We start from the raw sequence: 25,307 nt of genomic DNA, 5'->3' as shown, positions 1-25,307 counted from the left end.
TAAGGGAGGGTGGGAGACCCTGGGGAAAGCAGAGTTCTCAACTCACATTGCTAAGGAGCCCCAAGGGACAGCCAGGTCTCTCAGTGACAAAAGGACCCGACCAAGATGCAAGCACTTGGCTGAGCGCTCAAGCCACTGCTCTGGCTGCTGGCATCCCCTACTGCAGTATCTGGGATCCGGTCGCGGCTCTACTTCCCACCCAGGTTCCTATTGGTGATGGCTCAAGACCCTGGGTCCCTGCCTCCCACGTGGGAGACCCAGTTTGAGTTCTTGGCTCCTGGCTTCAGCCTGGCATAGCCCTGACTGTGGTGGGCATTTGGGCAGGGAGTTAGCAGATGGGATGTCTGCCTCTCTTTCTGTTTCTCTGCCTTTCAGATAACTATGATTAAAGCCAAATGGACCTAACAAGTGTCCTAAGACCGGATCTTCCTGTTTCAGGTAGCCAGAGGACTAAGCAAGCTGCCGCCAGCACTCTTCTGGGTCTCTGCTGGTGGTGGCGATTTTAAAGGGACAACGAACAAGGTCCCTGCCGGGAGGAAGGCAGCTCTGTCACCATTCCTAGGGGTTCCCCAACCACCCTCCCTCCCTCTCCCTCCTCTCACCTCCCCCCTCCCACCCCTGCCTGGGGTCAAGGCCAATGTCTTATCTCAGCCAGCTCTCTTCCGTCTGCCCTGACCACGCTCAACTCCCTTCTGGACCTGGTGTCCCTGGGTGAACGTCCCCCTGCAGCCCCTCCCCACAGAAACAGGCGGAGGTGGGCATCTGCTCCTTTTCAAGCCCCTCCCTGGCTGCTGAGGGCAGGGGTGGGGAGTGGAGTCCAGCCTCCCAGGGCCAGGATTTGGGGCTTCCTTGAACTGGAGCCACCCTCTTCCCCTGTCCCCTGGGCTGTACGTGTGCGTGAGGAGCAGAGACCATGGACAAGTGCTCCTGCTTCTCTCATCAGTAGCTTCCTGGAGACAGTGTGGCTGGAGCCGGTGAGCCCCAGGCTGGGCTGGGCTGTGACCCCCGGGCTGCAGCAGCAGGCCTGGACCTCCGCAGCCCCCTTGCCTTCCCTTTCTGCCCTTCTCTTCCCTTTCGGGCTCTTCCTCCTGTCATCTTCTTACTCCAAGCCTCATGGACTGCAGACTCTCCAGAAAGCAAGAGCCCCTTCCTATGCTTGTCCCTGTGGGCTCAGGGCCACAGAGCAGGTCCAGGCTGGGCCAGGCAGGGAGGCAGGGCCTGCAGCAGCCGAGCAAAGAGGCTGAGACAGGTGCACTGCTCCTCTGGCAGCTCCCTGAGGACAGCTGACCTCCAGGGTGGCAGGGCACGGGGCTGCCCCCTGGGGGGGTCTCCCTCCTCTACTTGGGATGTTCCTGATGCTGGTTTATTTTTTTTTTTGTATTTATTTATTTATTTTTGACAGGCAGAGTGGACAGTGAGAGAGACAGAGAGAAAGGTCTTCCTTTTCCGTTGGTTCACCCCACAGTGGCTGCTGCAGCCGGCACACCGTGCTGATCTGATGCTTTTTTGCCTTGAGGTCTGGTGCCTGGACTTGGGCCCTTCCTTCTGGGGCGGGGTGGGGAGTGGCAGAAGGGACCGGCTCAGGAAGAACGAAAGGCCATCATCTGCCACCTGCTGGCTGCCTTCAAGTTTCCAGCAAACTCTTGGAATTTTGCTGTGATTACTGTGACCTTGAAATTCAAGACCTCCATCCTCAGTGTGTCCCCCCCGCCCAGCCCCCTGCCTTGAGGGGCCACCCTTTTCATTGTCCCCATGTCCCCTTCCCTCTGTTCACCCCATTTGCGGGAGCAACAAAACCCCACGGGGACCTGTGTGAGAAGAGGGCTCCGACAGAGACAGTGCCTGACCCACGGGGACTGTGTGCTGGCAGGGGGCTCCCGGGCAGTGCCACAGCCAGGCTCCAGAGAGGGCCTCCCTAAAACTCCTCCCCCACACCCCCTGTACCCACAGGGGCTCACCTTTTCCCTCTGCGTAAGGCTGACCCATTTGTGCTTGTGATGGAATGAAAATGCCAAGGAAAGACACACGGCAGGTTGTGCCCAAATAGGAAACGCGCATCCACAGAGAACCAGGAGCTTCTGCCAACCTCCCAGGCAGGGGCCTCTCCCCTCCCCGCACTGCAGACCCGCGGTCCCCAGGCTGCCCGGCTGGGGAGGAGGGGCACCGTGGCTGAGGAGTCTGCCTCTGCTCCAGGCGACCCATCACCATCACTGTCACCCAGCCCTTCCCAGCAAGAGCGCTGGGGGCGGGGCCCTGCGGTGGGGGTGCTTTGGATATGAAGTCATCTCCCACAGAGAAGCGGCAGCCACGTTCTGCACGGCCCACTGGCAGTCTGGGATGCCTGCCCAGCACCAGGAGAGTGTCTAAAAATGCCCAAACCCGCCTTGGGATCTCAGGAGGCTGTTGGAGGACGCCCCAGGAGTTAGCTGGTGCCCGGATGACCGCCTACTCCTGCCGCTGCGTGCTGAGCAGGGAGCCCAACCCAGCCTCCCCAGACTCTGTGTGTTGCTGGGTGATCTGATGCCTACAGACAGGCAGGCCACTGGCAGCGGCACCTCCAGCACCCCAGTACCTGGCTGATCCCTGGGTACTGTGCTAAATAGAATTGAAACTCCAACGAGGTGTCAGGGGAGGCATGCCCAGGAAGGCACCATTGCTGCCTCCATGGGAGACAGAGGTCTGGCATTCAGCCCAAGACATGTCCTTACCCAATGCAAGGCAGGGAGTCAACAGCCGGCAAGGAGTGTGGCAGTGCGGGAGGTTTGAAGGGCCGCGGGATCGGCGCTTGGCATCACCCGGGGGACAAGAGCTATGGGGTGAGCAAAGCCACACTTGGCAGAGGGAGCGGGGGCACACAAGGGGGACACAGTGTGTCCTAGTATACAAAGAACTTAAGGACGCGGAGCCAGCCAGTGAGGATTCAACAGACACAGTGGAGAAAATGGGCTTTGGGGGTGGAGGGCATGTGCAGGGAGGGGGTGGTGGAGTGACTCTACCTTGACCTTGGGCAGCTTCCCCTAATAAATAATGATTGAAGGGAGGCCTGCTTGGGTGCAGAGCTGGGGGTTGGGCGGGACAGAATTCAGAGTAGGAAGATTGCATTGTCCAGTCACCTGTTCCCAGGCAACCGAATCCTTTTCCTCCCACATCCTCCAAGGCCAGGTTTCTTTTCAACTCAAGGAATTCCAGGGGTGTCCTTGTTCAAATTCACATGCAGCCAAAGTCCTTTCCTACACCCTTGCCTAGGCACCAGCCATGTCAGCTGGTGGGCAGACCTGGGCCATCTTCTCCACTGCTCGGACCGTGGGAACCTGATGCTTCGGACCAGGAAGGAACTCAAGGGATGGTCCCAGTCCTGCAGTTATTATTTGTTGATTGATTTATTTAGTGGCTAGTGGCAGAGAAAGGAGAGGAAAAAGAGAGAGAGAATGAGTTCTCCCATCTGCTGGTTTGCCCCCTCAAATGCCCACAACAGCCGTGGATGGGCCAAGGGCAAAGCCAGAAGCTGGGAATTCAATTCGGGTGTCCCAGGTGGATGGCAGGAACCCAACTCTGCAAGCCATCACCACTGCCCCCGGGTTCTGTATTAACAGAGAAGCCAGGAGTGGGAGCCAGGCGCTTGGTGTGGGACGCAGGCATCCTAACAGCCCCGCTTCACTTTGTAGATGGAGAAAGCACAGCCCAGAGCAGGACAGTGGCTTACTCAACGTTACACAGCCCTGCAGGTGTGGGGCAGGGTGGGGCTTTCGTCATTCCTCCCAGCGTCCCGCCCACTGCTGCAGCCCTTCATCCTCTCCTCCTCTGTCCCCTTTGCTAAGATGTGCCCACTTCCCTTCCTATGTGTCCCTGGTGCCTTCCGAGGGCTCCTCTCCAGGTTTCCCCTGTGTCACAGTGGGCCCAGCCCTGCTCCAGCACAGACTGATCAGCTCCGAGCCTGGCTAGGAACCCAGAGCCGGGACCTCCCCACTGCCCCAGGCCCGAGCACTCTCTAGAATGCAGGACTCACACTAGAACCCGCCAATTGGAGGTCAGGGAGCTGGGTGTCTGTGCCTCATGGGTGGTGCTGGGTGGCAGCAGTGTGCTACACAGGTGTCTCTCAGACCCCAGCACAACATCTTCGGACAGCTGTGGGGCGGCAGTTCCCAGCCAGGGCTGGTTTTGACACCCAGGGGACGTGGGGCAGGATCTCCGGTCATTTCCACTTGTCGGAGGTTGCTCTGGCGTCTGACGGACAGCAGCCAGGGAAACCTCGCACAGGACATCCCCCAGGCAAAGAGCGATCTGGCCCAAAGCAGGGCTGAGATGAATGAAAGTGTGGAATTACTTCTATACAGACATGGGTTGCGCTTCCAGAAAGGAACCTGGGCCATGGATTGGGAAGCTGACCAGCAAAGAGACCACGGTGACCAAGAGCAACGAGCCACATGGGGGTCTGATAAGTTGAAAACTTTTTATTTCAATTCTATCCTTAGGAGGCAGCATAAATAATCACAGAAGACCATGAGGTCAGTGGGGAAGAAAAAAAAAAAGCGTGGAGGTGTGTGGTGGGGAGATGAGAGCTAATGCAGTCCATCTGTGGGCTGGGGGCAGAGACCCTGCCTGAGCCGGCTGGAGAGGGGCAGGGGTCTTGGAGGGGTGAGGGGCTCCTCCCTGCCCAGCTCACCTGGCCTCTGCACACAGGCTGTCCTGCAGGGTGGCCAGGGCAAAGCAGGCGTGGCTACAGCGCAGCAGGTACCTCCTGGCTCCAGAGAGTGAAGCGTGGACACCCGTTTCTTAATCCTCAGATCTCGCCCCACAAACTGTGACTTTTCTGAGAACAGTGACTCTGGGCTCTGCATGGAGTGGAAATGAAAGGCGGAGAGAAAGAAGGAAAAACAAAACAGAAGGGAAACGTGGAGAGACCCCATGCAACGCGGCAGCGTCCCAAGGTGGGGTGCGCCCCTGGGCTTCCGCAGACGTGGGGCTCGGTGAGATCCTCCGTGTAAACGTTAAAGTGCTGTACGGATGCGAGTGACCGAGGTCGTTCCACGGGGCTAAGGCTGGAAGTGGCTGAGATCGCGGAGTGGGGGACACGCTGTGCACGCCCGGAAGCCACCGGGGAGCCCTGTTCTGCCTGCCCCAGGGCCAGGCTCCACCTTTCTCAGCCTCAGCTGCCAGGAGGAAGAGGCCTCATCTCAGGGGGAGCCCCCCGGGGGCACGAGCAGAAGCAGAAGGTGTGGACACGTGAGGGGCCTCAACGGGCAGTGTGGCATGTTGGCACGGCCGGTGTTGGGCAGACGGGAGGTGTGGCTTCCAGTCCTTTCTGGGGAAGCCCATGGTAGGGTTGGCAAGGCCCTGGGAAGTGGGGACCGGACAGCCAGGGGCCTGGGCCTGACCTGCTGGGTGACTCAGTAAGTCGCTTCCCCTCTGGGACCCTCAGTTCTGTCACTTGTCACGTGAGCCTGCCCTGCCTGGCTCACCAGTTAAGTGGGAAAAGGGTGTGCAAGAGCTCTGAGCAGAATCACGGGAAGGCAAGGGGTCATTATGGCCTTGGAGAGCATCCTCTGGATTCCCTGAAGACAAGGGGACCGGGGGCGGGGAGAGACAGAGCGACGCTGGAGGGCTCAGGGGGCCTGCAGTCCCCTCCCCTGCGGGAGGGCCAAGTTCAAGTTCTAAGTCTAGCTGTGGCCCCGCCTCCTCCTCTGTCCATAGAGAGTCTGCGGTCCTCACCCCGCAGAGGGGAGGCCTGGTCCCAGGGGGCGCCGGGGGCGGGGGCTGTGGCAACGAAAGGGGCTGCCCGCTAGGGGCGTCCAGGAGAGGCGGGGTCAGAAGTTCAAAGGTCTGCTTCCGGTTCACGGCCGGCTCCAGTCCTGGCTCTGTCTCTGGGGGCGGTGGAGAAGGGGACGGTAAGGGGTCAGCTCGGCCGGCAGCCCCCGCGGGAGCTAGCAGTTCTTGGGGCTGTTGCGCAAGTTCTTCAGCTCCAGCTGCAGCTGCCGAATGCGGATGTCTTTCTGGGTGAGCTCCTCTTTCAGCCGCCGGATCTCGTCTTGCTGCCGGAAGAACATGCGGAGGAGCTGGGGGCGGAGAGCGCGCGGGTGAGAAGGGGAGTGTGGGGGGGTGTCTCCCGCCCCCACGCTCGCCCCGCCCCGCCCCGGCTCTGCCCTCCTCCCCTCCCCCCTGCCTGCCCCGCCTTAGGCTCCCCGCCCGCTCATCCTCTTCTCCACCGTCCCCTGTCCTGGCCCAGCCACATTCATAGATGCTGGGTACCCGAGGCAGGAGCGAGGCTGCACGGTCCAGTTTTCCAAATTTCCCAAGCTTACACCCTCAAGGGACCAAACCTAGGGCTTCTTCTCTCTCTCTCTCTCTCTCTCTCTCTCTTTTAGTATTTTCTTTTCTCTTCCCTGTTTTAAAAATTTATTTATTTGAAAGGCGCAGTTACAGAGAGAGAGGGAAGGAGAGACACAGACAAAGACGTCTTCCAACCTCTGGTTCACTCCCCACATGGCCGCAACTGCCAGGGCTGGGCTGGGCCAAAGCCAGGAGCCAGAAGCTCCATCTGGGTCTCTCACATGGGTAGCAGGGGCCCAAGCACTTGGACCGTCTTCTGCTGCTTTCCCAAGTGTGCTAGCAGGGAGCTAGATGAGAAGTGGAGCAGCTGGGACTCGAACCCTCGACACCACAATGCTACTCCCCATCCCTGCTCTTTTTACCCTTTTGGATGGAACCCCCTATACCCCTCCATCTCTGCTCAGGGAGGCTCAGGGCTTGGATTGGAGCCTGGTCTGCTCCCTGGTGCGGTGTGGCCCCGACAGCAACATGGACGTTGGTGCTGGGCGGTGATGCGTTTCCTGGGGTGGCCGTGCAGACCTGCACTGAAACGACCCCCAGACTAAGCACAGCTGCCCAGAGGCTCTGGCTGAGACCTGCAGTCCCCTGTGTGCTCTCCGACTCCCTGGTGTGAATTGCTGTTGGGGAACTTAATTAACTAGGTTATAAAAGGATGAAAGGGGTAGGAAGAGAGAATTTACATAAAAACTGAGTTGGGGACAGGTGCTTTGATCTAGCAGGTAAAGCCGCCTGTCTGAGGCGCTGGCATGTGTATATGAGGCCCGGCTGCTCCACTTCCCATCCTGCTCTCTGTTAATGCACCTGGGAATGCAGTAGAAGATGGCCCAAGTCCTTGGGCCCCTGCACCCACGTGGGAGACCTGGAGGAAGCTCCTGGCTCCTGGCTTCTGATCAGTCCAGCTCTGGTGGTTGTGGCCATTTGGGGAGTGAACTAGCGGATGGGAGATCGATCTCTCGATCTTTCTTTCTCTTTCTCTTTCTCTTTCTTTCTTCTCTCTCTGTAACTCTGCCTTTCAAATAAATAAATAAATCTTTAAAAAGAACTGAGTTAAATACTTTAGAAAAATCTTGATCCAGGTGATGAGGCAGACATGGCTCGAACCGCAACAGGTTGGTGCACATTCCGCGTGTTGCTTGCGTGTGCGTGGTGCAAACTCACAGAACTCTGCACCACTATGAAGTGTACCAGCAGGAAGTGATGCCCGGTCACCTGTCTCAATTAAAGCCTGGGGAAAACATGGTGAAAACCAGGGCTTTGCTTCCTGGTACTTTAAGTTCTTGTTCCACCTAAAAGCAGCAAACCCAACGCCTGCAGTGGAGGGAGATGTGACAAAGACATGGCAGATTCCACCCGGGGAGGTCTCGTCCAGAGCAGGTCTGTTGCAACAAAATACGATGAAGCCGTGCATATGTTTTGTGTTTTATGTTTTAAATGAAAATCAGGGTTTAAAGAATGCATGTATCATTTTTAGGATTCCTCCTTTAAATTATTTTTAAAAAAGTAGACTTCTTTACTTGAAAAGCAGAGGGGGAGAGAGAAAGAGAGATGAGATACCTTCCATCCGCTGGTTCACTCCCCAAATGGTAACAACAGCCAGGGCTGAGCCAGGCGGAAGCCAGCAAGGAGCCTGGAGCTCCATTCTTGTCTCCCATGTGAGTGGCAGGGGTCCAAGTGCTTAGACCCTCCTCCGCTGCTTTCCCAGGCGCATGAGCAGAGAACTGGATCAGAAGTGGAGCCACCGGAGCTCGAACCAGGCACTGAGAGATGGGATGCCGGCACTGCACATGGTGGTGAACCTGCTGCTTCCCAATGCCCACTCCAGTCCTGGCTACTTCTGTTCAAAAGGACGGCGCGCTACGGTCCTTACACTGGATCATTCCACACTTACCTTACCCAAGAGGCCAAGAAGTGACACACTGGATCATTCTATACATTCTTGTGCCTTCCAAGTCCAGAAAATTCTTTGCATAGTTTTTTCCCCCTTTTGGTCTGCTTTTGTCAAAATACAGCTTCCTGAGGTACAATTCATGTCGAGCTGGACAAGCCTGGGTCTTTTCCTCCTCGTCACACCATCATCAGTGGTTTCCTAACCCCGGGATCCCGTGTCTCCCATTCACAGCCACGCTTCCTGCCGGGTTGCCCACAGCAGACTGGGGCACCCTGGGTGCAGACTGGGGGCAACCCAAACTCCGCAGGATCTCAGGAGGGGTCTTCCCCAGGACAGGGACGCATCACAGCATCTGTGTCGCCTGCTCAGAGCCCCTTCAAACTTCCCTGCCGGCTCTCAGTTCTGACTCACAGAGACAAGTCCATGGCTAGTTGTCATCTGATTTAACTTCTGTGCAACGGTGCCTTCTCCCCACCCCATGCCAGAACCAAGTTCAGGGCCTTGCTGTTGCCCACCTGGGCTATTGCAGCAATCCACATATGTCCATGTATCGCTACCTTCAAAAAGTAGGGCACTTGGGGGCCGCTATCGAGGTGCAGCCGCTTGAGCTGCTGCCTGCGATGCTGGCATCCCATGTGGGCATGGTCGCCGGTTTGAGCCCAGCTGCTCCACTTCCCATCCAGCTCTCTGTTAATGGCCTGGGAAAGCAGTAGAAGATGGCCCAAGTCCTTGGGCCCCTGTACCCACATGGGAGACCTGAAGGAAGCTCCTGGCTCCTGGCTCTGGATTGGCTCAGCCCTGGCCATTCTGGCCATCTGGGGAGTGAACCAGTGGAGGATGGAAGATCTCTCTTGCTCTCCCTCTCTCCTTCTGTCTCTGTAACTCTGCCTTTCAAATAAATAAAATAAATCTTTAAAAAATAAAAAAATTTAAAAAGGGAGCTTTTTTTAAAAAAAAAAAAGGAAAACGTTAACTAGATACAGAAGCAGAAAGAGTTGCATCATGGGCCAGTGCCGCGGCTCACTAGGCTAATCATCCACCTAGCGGCGCCGGCACACCAGGTTCTAGTCCCGGTCGGGGCGCTGGATTCTGTCCCGGTTGCCCCTCTTCCAGGCCAGCTCTCTGCTGTGGCCCAGGAGTGCAGTGGAGGATGGCCCAAGTGCTTGGTCCCTGCACCCCATGGGAGACCAGGATAAGTACCTGGCTCCTGCCATCGGATCAGCGCGGTGCACCGGCGGCAGTGCACCGGCCGCGGCAGCCATTGGAGGGTGAACCAACGGCAAAGGAAGACCTTTCTCTCTCTCTCTCTCACTGTCCACTCTGCCTGTCAAAAAAAAAAAAAGTTGCATCGTGAACCCTCAAGTGCCCCATCACCCAGCATCAGCAAAGAATCTGTGTCTGCTCTTGCTTCACCACTGCCCCCCCCCTACCTCCCCTGCACAGCCCCTCCCAGTCCCTCCCTCAGGAACGGCTTGGAAGCAAATCCCATTTATTACGTGACCTCCTCTGGCCTGAGAAATCTGAGCATCTTGCCACATGGGCACACAAAGCGTATTTGTGGCAACTCTTGGCCACTTGTCAATCTTCGCCTTAAGATCTCAGAGGTCAAGAACAGTCTGATTCTTATTAAAAAACAATTTTACTTTAAGTTGATGGAGCAGGTCACTGCTAAGATTGCCCCCAGGTTATTTATTTATTTATTTTGACAGGCAGAGTTAGGCAGTGAGAGAGCGAGAGAGAGACAGAGAGAAAGGTCTTCCTTCTGTTGGTTCACCCCCCCAAATGGCTGCCATGGCCGGTGCACTGCGCCAATCTGAAGCCAGGAGCCAGGTGCTTCCTCCTGGTCTCCCATGTGGGTGCAGGGCCCAATCACTTGGGCCATCCTCCATGGCCTTCCCGGGCCATAGCAGAGAGCTGGACTGGAAGAGGAGCAACCGGGACAGAATCTGACACCCCAACCAGGACTAGAACCCGGTGTGCCGGCGCCACAGGCAGAGGATTAGACTAGTGAGCCATGGCGCTGGCTGCCCCCAGGTTATTACTGCCTGCCCTCAAGGGTGGGCTGGACTTAGGAGCTTGCTTCACTGGACAGAATCTGGATGCCAGTTCCAAGATTCAGATAGAAGACTGTGGCTTTTCCCTTAGACACCCTCGCTTGCTGCCATGCCCCGGGACAGGCCAGCTTCCCGGCTGTGGGCTGCCCCTTGGGGAGAGTCCATGGGATCCATGGGAAGCTGCTGCTCATGGCCCCCTCACTCCTGCCCACAACCACACTGACGCTTCCCCAGTTGAGCCTTCGGATGCAACTGCAGCCCCGGCTGCCAGTGGAACTCTGCTGGAGCCGCAGACGCTTCCGGCAACTGGGAGGTCGCAGCGGTGTAGGGGTTTAGGTCACTGAGTTCTGGGTCAGTTGTACCGCAGCAAGAGGCAGCTAATGCAGGTGGCCCCTCCCTTTGAGCAGAAAGAGCGCTCAACACTTAGGGGTCACCTCTTTGACATTCCCAGCATTTCGCGGCACCATTTCACCAGGAGGAAGTGTTCCTAGGAAACCCAGGAAGCGGCACAGCCAGAATCCCGAGACAGATGGCTCCCTGCAGCCGTCCACGGTTCAGCTGCTTTGGGCCTTGGGCCTGGCATGTGGCTGGCATCCTGGGAATCCTGGCTGAGCTGAACGGCACCAGCCCCCAAAGGACGGGCTGTGGGGTGGAAGGAAATGACTCTGGGGACAGGGATGGGGCCTGGTGATAGCTGTCCCTGAACGAACTGGCCCCTGTTCCAAATGCTGCACGGGGCACTTTTACAAACACCCAGCCTCTTCCACAAAGACAGGCGGCGCCAGAACCCTTCACTGTCCCTCCAGCGAGGAAGGTGAAGTGGGCGGGGCCTCCTGTGACCCCAGAGGACAGCAGAAAATCGGAATGGAATTGTGAGGAGAGGAGAGGCACAACCCTGTGGGTGAGCAGCTAGGCGGTCGGGCAGGGCTGGGGAGCCGGTATCCGCGTCACGTCCGGCCTCCGGGGTCAAAGGCAACGGAAGCCGGCCGCAGGTGACTGTGGCATTTGTCACGGAGAGCAACATGCCCGGGAGTGGAGCGGGCCTCCAGGCTGAAATGCACAGGTCTGGCTCTCACCTCGTTCTCCGTCCGGGGCGGGACGTTTTCTAGCAAATCTATGCCGTTGACTACGACACTCTTCTTTTCTCTGACGGGAGCCTTAAATACCAGTTTCGATGACTTCTTGTAGCCTTCTTTCAAAGACATCAGCACAGGATCTGAGGAAGCCAAGGGGAAGTCTCAGCTCAAGGGGCGCAAGTGATGGGGATTTCGGCAGCCTGGCGGGGTATGGGGGAGGGGCGTCAGGAGGGAGCCTGCGCCAGGGGAACTGTGGCAAGCCAAGCCAGGCCAGAGGCCCGGGTGCAGCCCCGGAACCCTCCTGCAGAGTCCAGCCCTCGCAGTACCTCGGTTGATGCCCCCCAGCCACTCATCCGGGGTCAGAGCTGGCTCCGTGCCTGGCGTCATGGGGTAGATGTCTTCCTGGTAGGAATCCGACTGCAGGGGGAGGAGCAAAAGAGTGGGCAGCTGGGGCTTGCTGCCTGGCCGGACCTCCCGCCATGCCACTTACTTCTCTGCCCTCAACGCCCCCCTCTGACCCGAGAGCATCTCCCCGCCACTGCTCCAAAGTGGGCCTGCCGTCTGCACCCCCTGGGCCCGGTGGTGGCGAGCAGGGGGGGAGGAGTGAACGGGGTGGAGGAGCCAGGCGTGACTCACCCTCCGCGGCACAATCATGGAGATGGGCTCGATGAGACCCTTGAGCGTCACCAGCTTGTAGAAGCGAAACACCTCGCAGGCCGACACGTCCAGGCCGTGTTTGGGCATGACCCCTGGGGACAGGCACACGCGGTCCGCGGGGGCCTGGGACCCTCCTGGCAGCACCCGACCCCCTGATGTTCTCAGCCTCAGAAGGCAGAGGGCAGGGGGTGGGCTGGGGTCTCCTGACCCAGGCTCTGTCTCAGTTATCCTCGTGCCAGCCCTGCCTCCCCAGGGTGGAGACTTTGTACCTGGGCCTTTCAGAACTGGGATGGCAGAGGTGTTTGAATCTAGTCCTCTCGTCTTACAGAGGGGGATTCTGAGGGGCGGAGGACAAGGGGGTGCCTAGGGTCACATCAAGGGCACAAGTGATGGGGACCTGAGGGGGGCTCCACCTTGGCCTGCCGGAGGGTCAAAGCTTTGCTCCCGGACAAAGCTGCTCAGCATGATGGGGGAGGGGCGTGACGGGGGAGGGGCATGATGGTTCCCCGGGTGGGACTGGAGGCCTGCAGACCTGGGCTTGAGTTCTGCCTCCACTGTGTGGCCACCCTGGGGTCAGCTACTTTAACTTCTCTGAGTCCAGGGCGAGGACAGGCGGTCATCCTCGCTTCCTTTCCTCTCCTCCTCACCCCACCCCATCTCATCTGAAACCTCGGCCAGGCCTGCTGACCGCCCTGCCTCCTAAACATCTCCTGGGTGTGATTCCTCATCCAGTGCCCCCTCCCTTGCCTGAAAGCCCCCAGCTGCTTCCCCGCTGGTCTCCCTGCCTCCCTAAGCCAGAGCAATCAGAAAGTGACAGTCCGTCTCTCACCCACCGGCCCACGACTGCCCGGTAAAACCCAAACTCCTTCTGCCTGTTGCTTGCTGCATCCCCTGGGATTCGGCCCCTGACTGTTACCCTCCCCATCTCTGGCTGTGTTGTGCAGTCTCCTCCATGCTCAGCCACACCGACCTCCCCTCAGATCTTGGAGCATGCCAGTTTCGTCCTGGCCACAGGACCTTTGCACTGATGATCTCCCCTGCAGGATTACTCTTCCCCTCCTGCCTTTCAGATCTCAGCTTGAGATATCAGATGCACAGAGAGACCCTCCCTGACCACCTCCCCCGTCTCAAGCAGCTGCCAGCCACTCTGTTGTCTCGCCCCACGAGATTGTCTGCCTAGAACCCATCTGTTTATCTCCTGTCCTCCCCTTAGTGCAGTGCGAGCCTCACTGTGGCCCTGGGTCCAGCAGGCAGGGTCTGGTACCCGTGGGTGTCTGTGGATCAGCTGCAAGAAGGAGCCAGGTGCTGTGGGCACACGGTCTCCTAGCTTTCCAAAAGCCCTGCAAGGGGGGCTTGCCTTTCCCCAATTTACAGATGTGGAGACAGACTTGGAGGGATGCAGCACACAGTCTAAGCCAGAATGAAAACCCAGGCAACTCCAAAGTCCAGGCTGTGTTTTGATAGGATCCAAGGAAGGGGTGATGGTGAGAAGCGGGCGTGACAGGGCTAGGGGCAAGGTGAAACCACTGGAGCAGCCACTGGGGCCCCAGAGATCCTGGGCCTCTGTTTTGCCATTGGCCATGGAGATGGGCTCTCGGGCTCATCCAGCTGTAAGTTCCCGAGGCAGACCCTGTCTGTGACACAGATCCAGAGGGATCCACAGATCCCATGCGCTCTGAAGGGGGCACATTCGCTGATGAGCGGCTCCGCTGGGGGGCGCTGTGCCCAACTGTGGGAGCGCAGCCACCCATCGCACAGCTTCGCGACAAGACTTGAGTGGTGGGAGACTGTAGGGCTGAGGACCACCTGGCCTGACTCCCCTCCGCCCAGCAACCCCCAAGCCCTCTCTAGAGCTGGGTGCAAGAATCCCAGAGTGCAGGCTGCAGCCATGGGTCTCCCGGAACATCTACCCGTCCTCCACGGTGAGAATGGCGCTGCTGCTGGCCCTGGCTTCCCAGAGGTGCCCACGGGGTCGGGTCTAGGCCCCGCTCTGACCTTCCCCCCATCATGTCACAGCCACTGTGGGTTCAGTCGCCCCCTCCCCACCCCACCCCTGCCCCACCATGCACCGGGCAGTGAGGATACAGCGCACAGGCAGGCGGGGGACCGCTGACGTCACGGGGGCAGCACCGTAGGTCCCAGCCCGTCTTGCTTTCTTCTGCGGGGAGGAGGGGAGGTGCCCTCGCTTCACAGGTGCACGGCAGCCTCGGGCCCTTACCCAGGCCTTTCTGTGGAGCCGGGGATCGGAACTCCATGAGGTAACTCAGGTAGGGCTTCTCCGTACTGATCTCGTAGTACCGGATGTTTCCGTCCCCCTGCCGGGGCAGAGAGTGGCTGGTGAGTCAGTGCAGGGAGGGCGGGGCCCAGGGGCTGCTGAAGAGACCCTCTCCCCACCACCACCACCCCGCATTGTGCCATAGGGGGACACCTGGCAGGTGCAGGTGGGCTGGGCGGGGCCATGCGTGTGTGGCAGGTGTCTAAGCCCATCCCTAGTCCCGGCCTGCACTTCAGCTTTGAGCTCTGCCCAGTGTCAACCCCACTTCAATTTCCATCTTTCAGGAGCTCCCAGTCTCAGCATTTCAGTGACAGCCAGTGGCGGAAGAGGGTGAGGCCCGCCCCCCGCTGGGTCAGGGGACACTGCCGAGAGCCAGCGGGCTCCTTTTAGGGGGCTGTGGCAGCAGCAGGGGCGCAACGGGGGCAGGGTCCCCTCCCCACTCCACTACCTTTCCAGCCAGGTAGAGCATGTGGGTGTCGGCGTCGTAGAAGGGGAACAGGAGGCCAGAGAGGCCATCGATCTCCTCCTCGATCAGGGGCATGGACAGGTCCTCCTGTATGCGTGGGGGAGGGGCAGTGAGCCCACGTCCAGGCAGGACGGCCCAATGTCACCGCCCACATCCCAGCAGGACCCCTGAAGCTCCAGCTCCTGCGTGTCAAGGTCCCTGCAGATGGGGCTGGCGTTGTGGCGCACACAGTAAGTTGTTACCACCTGTGATGCCGGCGTCCCATACTGGAGACCTGGTTCGAATCCCTGCTGCTCCTCTTCCGATCTGACTCCCTGGGAAGGCAGCAGATGATGGCCAAGTACTTGGGCCTCTGCCAACCAAGTGGGAGACCCGGATGGAGTTCCTGGCTCCTAGCTTTGGTCTGGCCCGGCCTCAACTGTTGCGTCATTTGGGGAGTAAACTCGCAGATGGAAGATCTCTCCCTCTCTCTCTCTGACTCTCCCTGTCTCACTGTAACTCTTTCAAATAAATACATAAATAAATCTTTAAAAACAATTTTAAAAGGTCCCCGTAGATGTTTGCAAGCCTGTACTACAGGACAGCACAAAGTTGGAGGTGACGAGTGACCGGGGCCGTGGGAAGGGCTCGGTTTTCTCGAGTATCACTTCCCGACACACTGCTTCCTGCATCCCCATGTAGCTCTCAGCCCCAACGCTGGAAAAAGTGAGAGAACTTGCAGGGGTGGCTGGCTGGATACCGGCCCTTGAAGGCCTTCTTTTAAAAATTTGTTTATTGGGGGCCGGCTTTGGGGTATAGCAGGTTAATCCTCCTCCTGCAGTACTGGCATCCCGTATGGGCTCCAGTTTGAGTCCCGGCTGCTCCATTTCCAATCCAGCTCTCTGCTGTGGCCTGGAAAAGCAGCGGAAGATGGCCCAAGTTCTTGGGCCCCTGCACCCAGGTGGGAGACCAAGAAGAAGCTCCGGGCTCCTGGCTTTGGCCTGGCCCAGTCCTGGCCATTGCAGCCATTTGGGGGAGTGAACCAGAGGATGGGAGATTGATCTCTCTGTCTCTACTCCTCTCTAACTCTGCCTTGCAAATAAATTTTAAAAACTTTTAAATTGCTTTTAAAAAAAGAAAAATTTATTTTATTTGACAGGGAGAGAGGGAGAGGGAGAGAGACTCACTCATTTGCTGGTTCATTCCCCAAATGCTCACAACAGCCAGCCCTGGGCCAGGCCAAAGCCAGGAGCCAGGAACTCAATCTGGGTCTCCCACATGGCTGGCGGCATCTCCTGCTGCCTCCCAGGTGCATTAGCAGGAGGCTAGACCTCGGATATGGGACAGGCTAGACCTCTGATATGGGACACTGGCATCCCAGGCTGTGGCTTAACAGCTGAGCCCAGTGCCCCTCCCCGCGAAGGGCTTCCGTACCAAGCTCCGCCTCCGGAGGCTCTGATTCCTCAGCTGGCTGTGGCAGCCCAGGCTCCTGACTTTCTGAGGATGTCACGTCCCAGCGCCAAGGCTGCTTCGCTTAGTCCAAATCCAGCCGCTCCTCTGCCCTCGGCCCTTCCTCCACTGCGCATGCGCACTGCCCGGCTGTGCCCTCCACAGCTCTGCTGGGAACGCAGACCTGCAGTTGCAGGCCTGCGCCGTGCAACCCGCCTCGTCCCAGCCCTTTGTTTAAGAGAGGGGGACACAGGCCTTCCTGAGGTCACACACAGCACTGAGCACCTCGTGCCTCTGCTCCGGGAGGAGACCAGACGCGGGTGCCCATGACCCCGCGAGCCCAGAATCCAGCTAGCCAGGCCTGGCCTTGAGCACCCGCACAGATGAATGCTGACAAAAGCAGAGGGTTTGGGGCAGGGGAGCCAAGCTCCCTTAGTGTAAAAACACTGACTTGCCTGCCCTGTGGGGTCAGAGGAACCTTCAGGAAGGGATGGCCTGAGGGCCTCCCGAGCCCAGTGGACCCACTCGGGGACAGAGTCCCAGCGCACGCTTGTGCTACAAATGGAGACCCACTCTGCACCTGCGAGGCTCTCGGACAGCGCCCCAGCTCCAGCCAGGATGGCTCTGCCCTATCCACTCGCCACACAAGGATGGGGCCAGGGCTGAGACCCCCGGAGACCCCCTCTGTGAGCCCATCCCTCCAGCGTCCCATGAGCCGACATCTCTTCCCACCCTCCGCCTGGACCGGACACTCCGGGGCACTCACCCCACAAACCTCACCGCCCCTGCCTGGGGAGCAAGAGATGCCATGAGCGCCAATCTAGGCTCCCCAGTGTGAGAACGCCCCGCCCACCGCAGCCTCCTGGTCTCGGAGGGCCATCCGTCGCAGGCGCCACGGCTGACCTGGTCCCAGAGGGCGATCTGTCTTGTGTTCCACCTGGAGACCCCCGTCGTGAGGAGCCGCTTCATGTTCCCCAGGAACACCACCCGGTTCACTCTGTGGTTTTTGCAGCTTGCCTCCTGGTGGGCACACAGAGAGCGGGTGAGCCAGGGCCCCCGGCACTTGTGACCGGCTAGGGGCCCGCTCCTGGAGACGATTGTCTGTGTCTTCATCCCTGGGCCCTGGGGATGCTTCCTTTTGGGAGGGGGAAGAAAAGGGTCCTGGCACACGTGAACAAGTTAAGGACCCTGAGAAGAGGCGAGTACCCTAACTGTCGGAGCAGAAGGTGCAGACGCAGGAGGAGATGAGGCTGCAGGGGCGGAGTCTGGCAGGACGAGCCGAAGGCACCAGCAGCTGCAGGCAGAAGGCACCTGTTCTGGACTCCACCCTCGGGTGGGGAGCGAGGCCCTGCTGCCGCCCTGATCTGGGACCTCTGGCCCCCGGAACTCTGAGACACTGGCCTTCCATTGTATGAAGCCCCCTCCTTGTAGTCATTTGTTAACATAGCCCCAGGAAAGTAACACAGAGGCTGGGCGCACCGGAGCCCTGGGAGCCCAGGCAGCCAGCCTCCGTGCGCTTTGTGAGAGCAGCCGGCGACAGGGCAGGGGGCAGCTACCCTGGACCAAGAGTCCATCAGGGGCTGCTGCGTGCCAGGCACTGGCACGGGGGCTGGAAGGCATTGGCAGCCCCACTATGGATGGAGGAAGACGGAGGCTCGGAGCACACGGGGCTCAGGTGCCGGCTCCTTAACTCTGCCGGCCAGCCCGGGGCTCCTTGTCCTCCTAGCACACGGCCCTCCTCCTCCAGGCGAGTCAGCCTCGGGTCAGGCAGGGGCCAGAGAGGGCCAGAGCAGCGTCCCCGGGAGAGGTCCCCCACGCTTTCTGGACTTGTGTCCCCGTGTGTGGGCTGGAGTTGGGTTCTGTCTGCGCTGCCGTCCTGCCCGGTCTGCACGGCCCCTGGGGTTCCATGGCAGCTCCTCCTGTGCTGCCAGTCGACACCTCTGCAGGCCCAGAGTTACCACGTGTAAAATGGGCGGAGCGACAGCTCCCGGGGCAGAGGGCTGTCCTGAGCACCCTGGGAAAGCAGCTGATACGAATGGCACCCGCGACCGTGATTATCACGATGTGCGGTCCGAGGAGACCTCACAAAGTTCACGGGAAGTTTGCTCTGCTGCAAAAACGCTTTGCAAGCCATGCGTCTGTTTTTTTGCAGCATGCATTTTTTTTTTCTCATGAACTCCCTGAAGACCGCTCACGGCGGTAAACGTGCAACACTGGACTCCTGCAGGACAAGCACGCCCAGGTCAAGCACCAGGAGACAAACTCCAGATGAACACCCAGGAGAGCAAAAGTGAGGCTCAGCTCACCGTCAACCTCCCCACTTGCACCTGCCTGAGGACGGCTCCAAGTCCCCTCCTCTGGGTCCGTGTGGGACTTGGCAATGCCTGGACACACACGTGCTGCAGGGTGTCACCAGAGCAGGCAGAAGGAGGGGGGCATTGCCGTGGGGGTGGGGTGGGGTGGAGCAGGAAAGGATCCTGAGCCCCCCACCCCCACCCCAGAGCACGGTGGGTTTCCTATGAGCCGAGGGTAGCTCAGGCCGGATGGCCGTGGCCTGTGCCTCGGGCCTGGCTGGAAGCTGAGCCCAGGACCCCACACCTTCCCGTCCAGCTGAGACCAACATGGAGCTCCACCTGCAGGACCCGGCCGGAGCGGGGCTCAATCACGCGCAGCTTCTTGTCCTTGCACGTGGTGGTGAGCAGGCTGCCGTCTGTGTTGAAGGACAGGCACAGGATCACATCCGTGTGGCAGTCGATCATCTTCACCGGCTCGCCCACATCCAGGTTCCAGATGAGGACCTGCGAGGAGGGCGGATGCGCAGGAGGGGCGGGGGGTCAGCCCTTCTGTGATCCCTACCCCACCAGCCTGGGAGAGACCCCCCAGCCCCAGGCAGGGCCCTCCTGCCACCCAAACCCATCAATATCCCTGGTCAGGTCCCAGTCCCAGCCCCAGCCTGGACTCTGTTTCCCCAGCCCATAAGGACAGAGTTCCTGGGTGCGTCCCGGGTGGCCGGCACATCTCTGCAGCGTGCACGGCGCTGGTGAAGGCGGGCGCGCGCTTCCTCCCCTGCAGCAGCTTTGTCTGCTTCCTCTCCCTCCCAGGAGAGAGCAGCGGCCACAAAGGGTCATCAGAGGAGGCAGGAAAGAGGCTCCAGCCATGATGGGACAGGCTCAGTTGTGTATGAATGAATGAATGATTGATTGAGCAAATGTGAATGGATAAATGAGCAAGTATGAATGAATGCACGAGCAAGCAAAGGAACGGATGAGACAACAGGAAATAGCAGTGCTCCCTGTGAGTCCCCCAAAGGCCCCCCCCGTCCCTGTGCCCCCCGACAGAGGCCACCCGCGCGCCCAACTGTGCACCTTGTAGTCGTAGCCGGCACTGAACAGGATGTTGTTGGTGGTGGGGTGCCACTCGACCAGCCCCACGCGCCGGCTGTGCCCATGCAGCTCCAGCAGGGCTTCTGTCATGTTCCGCTTCAGCCCGCCCTCGGGGATCTCCCAGATCCGCACCTGTAGAGGGGGTCCGTGGGCTGAGCATGGGTGGGCAGGGCCGGGAGGAGCCCCTGCTGACAGGTGCCCCCTCCCTGGGACACCCGGCTTCCTGAGATCAGCCTCCTGGGCAGGGCCTGGGTGAGGTCTTGGGGACGCTCCAGGGTGGGACGGTTTTCTCTGCGAAGTCTGGAACCCGAGAACCACTCCTCCTGGCGTGTTGTGACTGCTGCAGTCTAGGCAGAGCGAGGACCACCCAGCAGCAGCTTCTAGCCCTGTCAACGCTCTGCTCAGCCCCAGCTCTTGTGTCTGCGCCACCTGGCCTCGTGCCCTAACTCTGTCCCTGACCCAGATTGGATGCCCCAGCAGTGGGAAATGCACCTGGCCGTGGCTCTGCTGGGGTGAGGGGCTCCGGGGTGGGGCTCCTCAGATGGGCAGAGCCTGGCTGTCGTTGGGACTTCGAGTCTTGTGCCTGCTGCTGAGAAAGCAGGAAGACATCATCCGCAGACAGACAGGGTGGTGCGCGGAGAGCAGCGGAGGAGAGACCAGGCGGCCTCAGTGTTGTTTCTGGGCAACCTTCGAATCCCCGCGCCCCAGCCCCGCCTGTCCTCTGATCACTCCCATCAGCCCCCGTGAGCTTCTCTCATGCACGCTGCACCCTGCAGATTCAACTGTGTCATTTTCACGTGGGGATCTTCGCCCCGGCTCGCCCGCGCGTAGCATCCAGTGAGAGCACCGTGGTGACAGTTCAGGGACTCTCAGTGCTATCGTTGTCATCGTTGCTACTATTGATTGTGGTTTAACAGGGCGGGGCAGCAGGTGCACGCAGGGCAAGAGCTTAAGACCCCTTTCAGACAGACCTTTTGAAAATCTGAACCCCATCCTCGCTAGGAAGGAGGAACAGCAGAACCAGCTCCGAGGTGCCATTGCTAATCTGCTAAAATAGCCACCTGCTAGCAAGGTGACGCCAGGACCAAAGCCTCAGTCGGTGTTTGGTAGTATTACAGAAATCAGTGGCGTTTTTCGGCAAGTGGCTTGGCAGTCTAGCCATATTTATTAACACTCTTTGACCGCGTAACTTCACTTGTAGGATATAAGCAAAAATCTCCAGGTATGAAGATGTTCATGGCAACACCATTTCTGCAGAAAATGCAGACACGCCCTACAGGACCAACATTAGGGGCATACTTTGGGGTCCTATCAGCTGCTGGGCTACAATACTAAAGACCACTGATAGGAGGCAGAGCGTGTTAAATACAGCCAGAGAGGCCAGGTGTTAGGGGCAGTGGCTAAGATGCTTCCCGGGACGTCTGCATCCCAAGATCTTGGACTGGCGAGCATCAAGGCTCAGCTCCGCTCTCGATTTCAGCTTCCTGCTAATTCACACCCTGAGAGGCAGCAGGTCAGTGATCGGGTTGCTGCTCCCCTCCCCGCCCCAATAGGAGACCCAGGATTGAATTGCTGGCTTCTGGCTCGGCTGTCAAGGGCAATAGTGGATGGGAACTCTCCCCCCACCCCTGGGTCTGTCTCCTCTCCCACTCTCTATCTGCCTTTTACCTAAATAAATACATTTTTTTAAAAGTGCATTTGTCCTAGTACCTAAGACAATGGTTGGGACGCCCGTATCCCATTTTCAGAGTACTTGGGTTCAAGTCCCGCCTCTCTTTCCAATCCAGTTTCCTGTTAATGTGCACCCTGGGAGGCAGCAGGTGATGGCTCAGTGCTTGGGTCCCTGCCACCCATGCAGGAGACCTGGATGGAGTTCCTGGCTCCTGGCTTCAGCCTGGACCAGTCCTGAAGGGCCATGAGAGTGAACCAGTGGATGACAGCTCTCTGTGTCTCTCTGTCTGCATCTTGCTCTCTTTCTCTTGTTGTCTCTCTTTTAAATTGAAACTAAAAAGCAGGGAGGGAGGGAGGAAAGGATGGGAGGAAAGACAGCAGCCAAAGGCAGAGCCCAGGGCCAAGGAGCACGGCTGGGAACTGGGCACCACGAAGGGAACCCCCTTCGGGAAGGTGCCTCCTCCTGAGACTGCAGAAATGAGCCTTTTCCTCACGTGTGTCCCCCAAAGACCCAGCGGGTGCACCTGTCGCCTGGGAGGCTGTAGCGTGAGAAAGGCAGGCTCAGGAGGTAGGGTCATCCTTAGGAGCAGCGGTCTGGTCCCAAAACTGCCGGGAAACATTTCCCAGTGGAGGACGGTTTCAAATGTAACCTCTCCCTTGGGTGCCCCCAGCCTTCCAGGAGAGCCTCACCCTCCCTGGCAGTCCTCAGGCTGGGGTAGGGCAGGATGGGGGAGAGGAAGTGACATAAAGGGGGCCCCCCATGCCCTGTGGCTTCTCCTTGACAGCCCCTGTGCAGGGCTGGTCAGCGCTGAGGACTGGGCTGCAAATGGCCGGAAGGCAGGGACACGCTACTGGGTATGCGACTCAGGCATCACCAGCAAGACACATGCACCTCCGACCCCCGAAGGCAGCGGGGGAAGGTGCTGCTTGCAGTGGGGACACTAATGCCTGGGTTAGGTGTACACACGCATAACACACTTCACTCTGTTTCACCCAAAAGGGATGCTCTTACCCCTATTTTAAAAAAAAGGTTTATTTATTTATTTGAAGGCAGAGTTACAGAGAGAGAGGGAGAAAAAGAGAGAAAGGGGGAGAGAGGGAGGGAGGGAGGGCGAGAGAGAGAGAGAGACAAATGAATATTCCATCTGCTGGTTCACTCCCCAGATGGCTGCAATGGCTGGGGATGGGCCAGGCTAAAGCCAGGAGCCAGGAGCTTCTTCCAGTTCTCCCACATGGGTGCAGGGACCCAAGTTCTGATTCTTTCCCAGGTGCATTAGCAGGGAGCTGGATAGGAAGTGGAGAAGCCGAGAATCAGACTGGAGCCCATATGGGATGCAGGAGTCACAGGCAGCAGCTTAACCCAGGAGGTCACAACGCCAACCCCAAAAACTACACCTTTCAAAAACTTGATTGTAGTGGCCCATCTGGTGGGCCAAACACAACTTCTCACTGTTGTTTGGATTTGCCTCTTCTTGGTTCTTAGAAACAGCGGGCATCTCTTGTCCTGTTGGTTGGTCACTTTTGTTTGTACTTGTGTTGGAAGCTCTAGAAGCTGCTGGATGCAAAGAAGTGGAAAGAGGCCAAGAGGGGATGGGCTGTGACAGGGTGGTTAAAGCTGACACCTGCAGTGCTGGCATCCCATGTGGGTACCAGTTTGAGTCCCGCTGCTCCACTTCTGATCCCGCTCTCTGCTATGGCCTGGGAAAGCTGTGGAAGATGGCCCAAGTGCTTGGGCCACTAAATCCGGGTGGGAGACCAGGAAGAAGCTCCTGGTTACTGGCTTCGGATCTGCTGAGCTCTGGCCGTTGTGGCCAATTTGGGGGTGAACCAGTGGATAGAAGAACCTCTCTCTCTTTCTCTCTCTCTCTCTGCCTCTCCTTCTCTCTCTTTGTAACTCTGACTTTCAAGTAAATAAATAAATCTTAAAAAAAAAAATGCTGGCAAGAAGGTGTCTGGGGACACTGAATTCTGTTTATGGATACCTTGTGCTGCATTTAAAAATTTTAATTGTGCGTATTTATGGGATACAGTGGGATAATCTGATATTTATACAATGGCTGATCAAATCAGGTTAGTTAGCATTTCCATATCCTTAAACATCTTAAAAACTGTTTTTATTGGGGTGAGCATTTAACCATCTCCTATCTTGGAGGGCCTGGGTTCAGTACCCGGCTCTGGCTCCTGTCTCCAGATTCCTACCAATGCGCACCCTGGGAGGCAGTGGTGACAGCTCAAGTGACTGGGCCTCTGCCACCCACGCGGGAAACCCAGAGTGAGTTCCCAGCTCCTGGCTTCCTTGTGGGAATTTGGGAATAGGAGTGCTCGCTCATTCTCTCTCATCTCTCAAACAAATAAATTAAAAATGTTTAAAAAATGCTTTGATGGGGTAGACATTTCGCAGAGTGGTTACAAATCTGTGTGGCTGCAGAGGGTGGTCCAAGTCCTGCGCCCACGTGGAAGACCTGGATGGAGCTCCAAGCTCCTGGCATCAGCCTGGCCCAACTCCAGTCACTGTGGCCATTTTGGGAGTGAACCAGAGGATGGAAGATCTTTTTCTCTGCCTTTCAAATAAATAATTTTTTAAAGATGCTGCTCAGAACGCCCACATCCCACATCAGGGTGCTTGGCTCTGAGTCCCGACTCCACTCCGGACTCCAGCTTCCTGCCAACGTTTACCTGGGGCTGCAGCAGGCAGGTGATGGTCCAACAGTTGGGCTCCACTAGCGAGAAGCTAGAACAGGATTGAGCCAGGACTGGAACCTACTCAGACACGGGATGTTGGGGTCCCAATGGCTCGGCCAGATGCTCAGCCCGGTGTGGAGCCTCTGAGGCTCTCTCTTCGATTCGCACATGAGGCACGTGACAGTCCCTGTGGCCTGGGGTCGCCCCACTGTGCCCAGGAGCACTCAGGGTTACTTTGTCCACCTGCGCTTGGGTACTGTGCTCCTGCCTCCCTCTCCCCTCTCCTCTCCCTCCCTCTCCCCTTCAGTAATCACTCTCTTCCATTCAGGCCAACTTTCCTGCAGCCTCCACCCGTGACACAGAACATGCAGGGTTTGTCCTGCTCCAGCTTGTGGCTGGCAGATGACGCATGCCCACCCAAAGTCTGGCCCTTGGTGCCAAAACGTTGACCAAGGTAGGGGTCCATTTCTGGCCATCGTGCAAGCCCTTTAGAAACAAAAATCAGCCTGGGGATGGGGGGGTGCAGGGACTCTCCATGGGTGGAGTCGGGCCAGGGACCCTGGGAGGAACAAGGTTAGAGAGAGTGGACCCTGGGCCAAGGTTGCAAAGACAGGCGGGGCTGTGGGGAGGGGAGAGGGGACAGAAAAAGTGATGAGTGTGTGTGAGTCTGGCAGCGTGGGGACACTGCAGCAGCTTAGCCTGGCTGGTGTGGTGCAGAGGGGGCCGGGGGCCGTGTGTCGCACCTGTCACCATGGCCAAAGAGTCTCAGGAAAGACCCCTTTCCCAGCACAGCCTCTATGCTTCTGGCTCTACTTTGCCCCAAGGCTGGGGAGAAGCCCCGGGTTCACAGCTGGAAAAGGAACTGCAGAGCCTTAGCATTCAAGGAATTTGCTGGAAACAAAGAGTGGCTGGGGTGTGGGAGGAGTGCTTGTGGACCTGCTCTGGGAGGTCACTTCCATTCAACAGGAAATCCAAGAGGGTGGCCAAACCGGATTTCTGGAAGGAAGGGGTGGGGACAGTGGCAGAAGCGCTCTCTGCAGCCCGCCAGCTGTCCCTGGGACAGTCCCCTTCACACACAGTTCCCTGGGGCTCAGCGGCGGTCAGCCCTGAAGGACAAGGTCAGCGCCTCCCTGTGCCGTGTGCAGCAGGTCCAGGGGACCAGTCCTTGGTCTCCAGGAGCCCCCTGGCCGGCCGGGGTGGGGGAGGGGAGCAGGTGTGTGCAGACAAGGCTAAGGCAAAGCTGCAGAACTACACGCGCATGCCGGAGGGGCGCTGGACACCAAGCAAGACCCCGCTGCGGCAGGTGGGGCAGGCTCTGTTGACCTGTCGCCCTCATGTTACTCACTGGGGGACTTGAGCCTCTCTGTCAGCGTGAGCGTGAGCTGACTGAATAAACTATA

At 58.4% G+C, this 25,307-nt stretch overlaps 1 protein-coding gene across 2 annotated transcripts in view; it reads right to left on the bottom strand.

The window, feature by feature from the left end:
- Positions 1 to 4,436: 4,436 nt before the first annotated feature.
- CORO2B (coronin 2B) overlaps positions 4,437 to 25,307 on the bottom strand; it is a 125,183-nt gene continuing 104,312 nt past the window's right edge. Inside the window, exons 4-12 of one of the 2 annotated variants that reach the window (XM_051841569.3) lie at positions 19,537 to 19,686; positions 18,805 to 18,969; positions 17,075 to 17,191; positions 14,726 to 14,830; positions 14,221 to 14,317; positions 11,982 to 12,094; positions 11,672 to 11,762; positions 11,346 to 11,485; positions 4,437 to 6,053 (exon numbers count right to left, since the gene is read on the bottom strand). In XM_051841569.3, the coding sequence (XP_051697529.1) occupies positions 5,922 to 6,053; positions 11,346 to 11,485; positions 11,672 to 11,762; positions 11,982 to 12,094; positions 14,221 to 14,317; positions 14,726 to 14,830; positions 17,075 to 17,191; positions 18,805 to 18,969; positions 19,537 to 19,686 (1,110 nt within the window). In that variant the 3' untranslated portion in view covers positions 4,437 to 5,921. Of the gene's footprint in view, positions 6,054 to 7,252; positions 7,553 to 11,345; positions 11,486 to 11,671; positions 11,763 to 11,981; positions 12,095 to 14,220; positions 14,318 to 14,725; positions 14,831 to 17,074; positions 17,192 to 18,804; positions 18,970 to 19,536; positions 19,687 to 25,307 lie in introns of those variants that run through there. The other variant, XM_089310625.1, reaches the window with a different exon arrangement.

The sequence above is a fragment of the Oryctolagus cuniculus genome, chromosome 12 (assembly GCF_051225735.1).
Source record: "Oryctolagus cuniculus isolate XC-2025 breed Fujian yellow rabbit chromosome 12, ASM5122573v1, whole genome shotgun sequence".
NCBI lineage: Eukaryota > Metazoa > Chordata > Mammalia > Lagomorpha > Leporidae > Oryctolagus > Oryctolagus cuniculus.
Note: the sequence above shows the minus strand (reverse complement) of the source record. Positions and strands in the feature narration are given on the sequence as shown.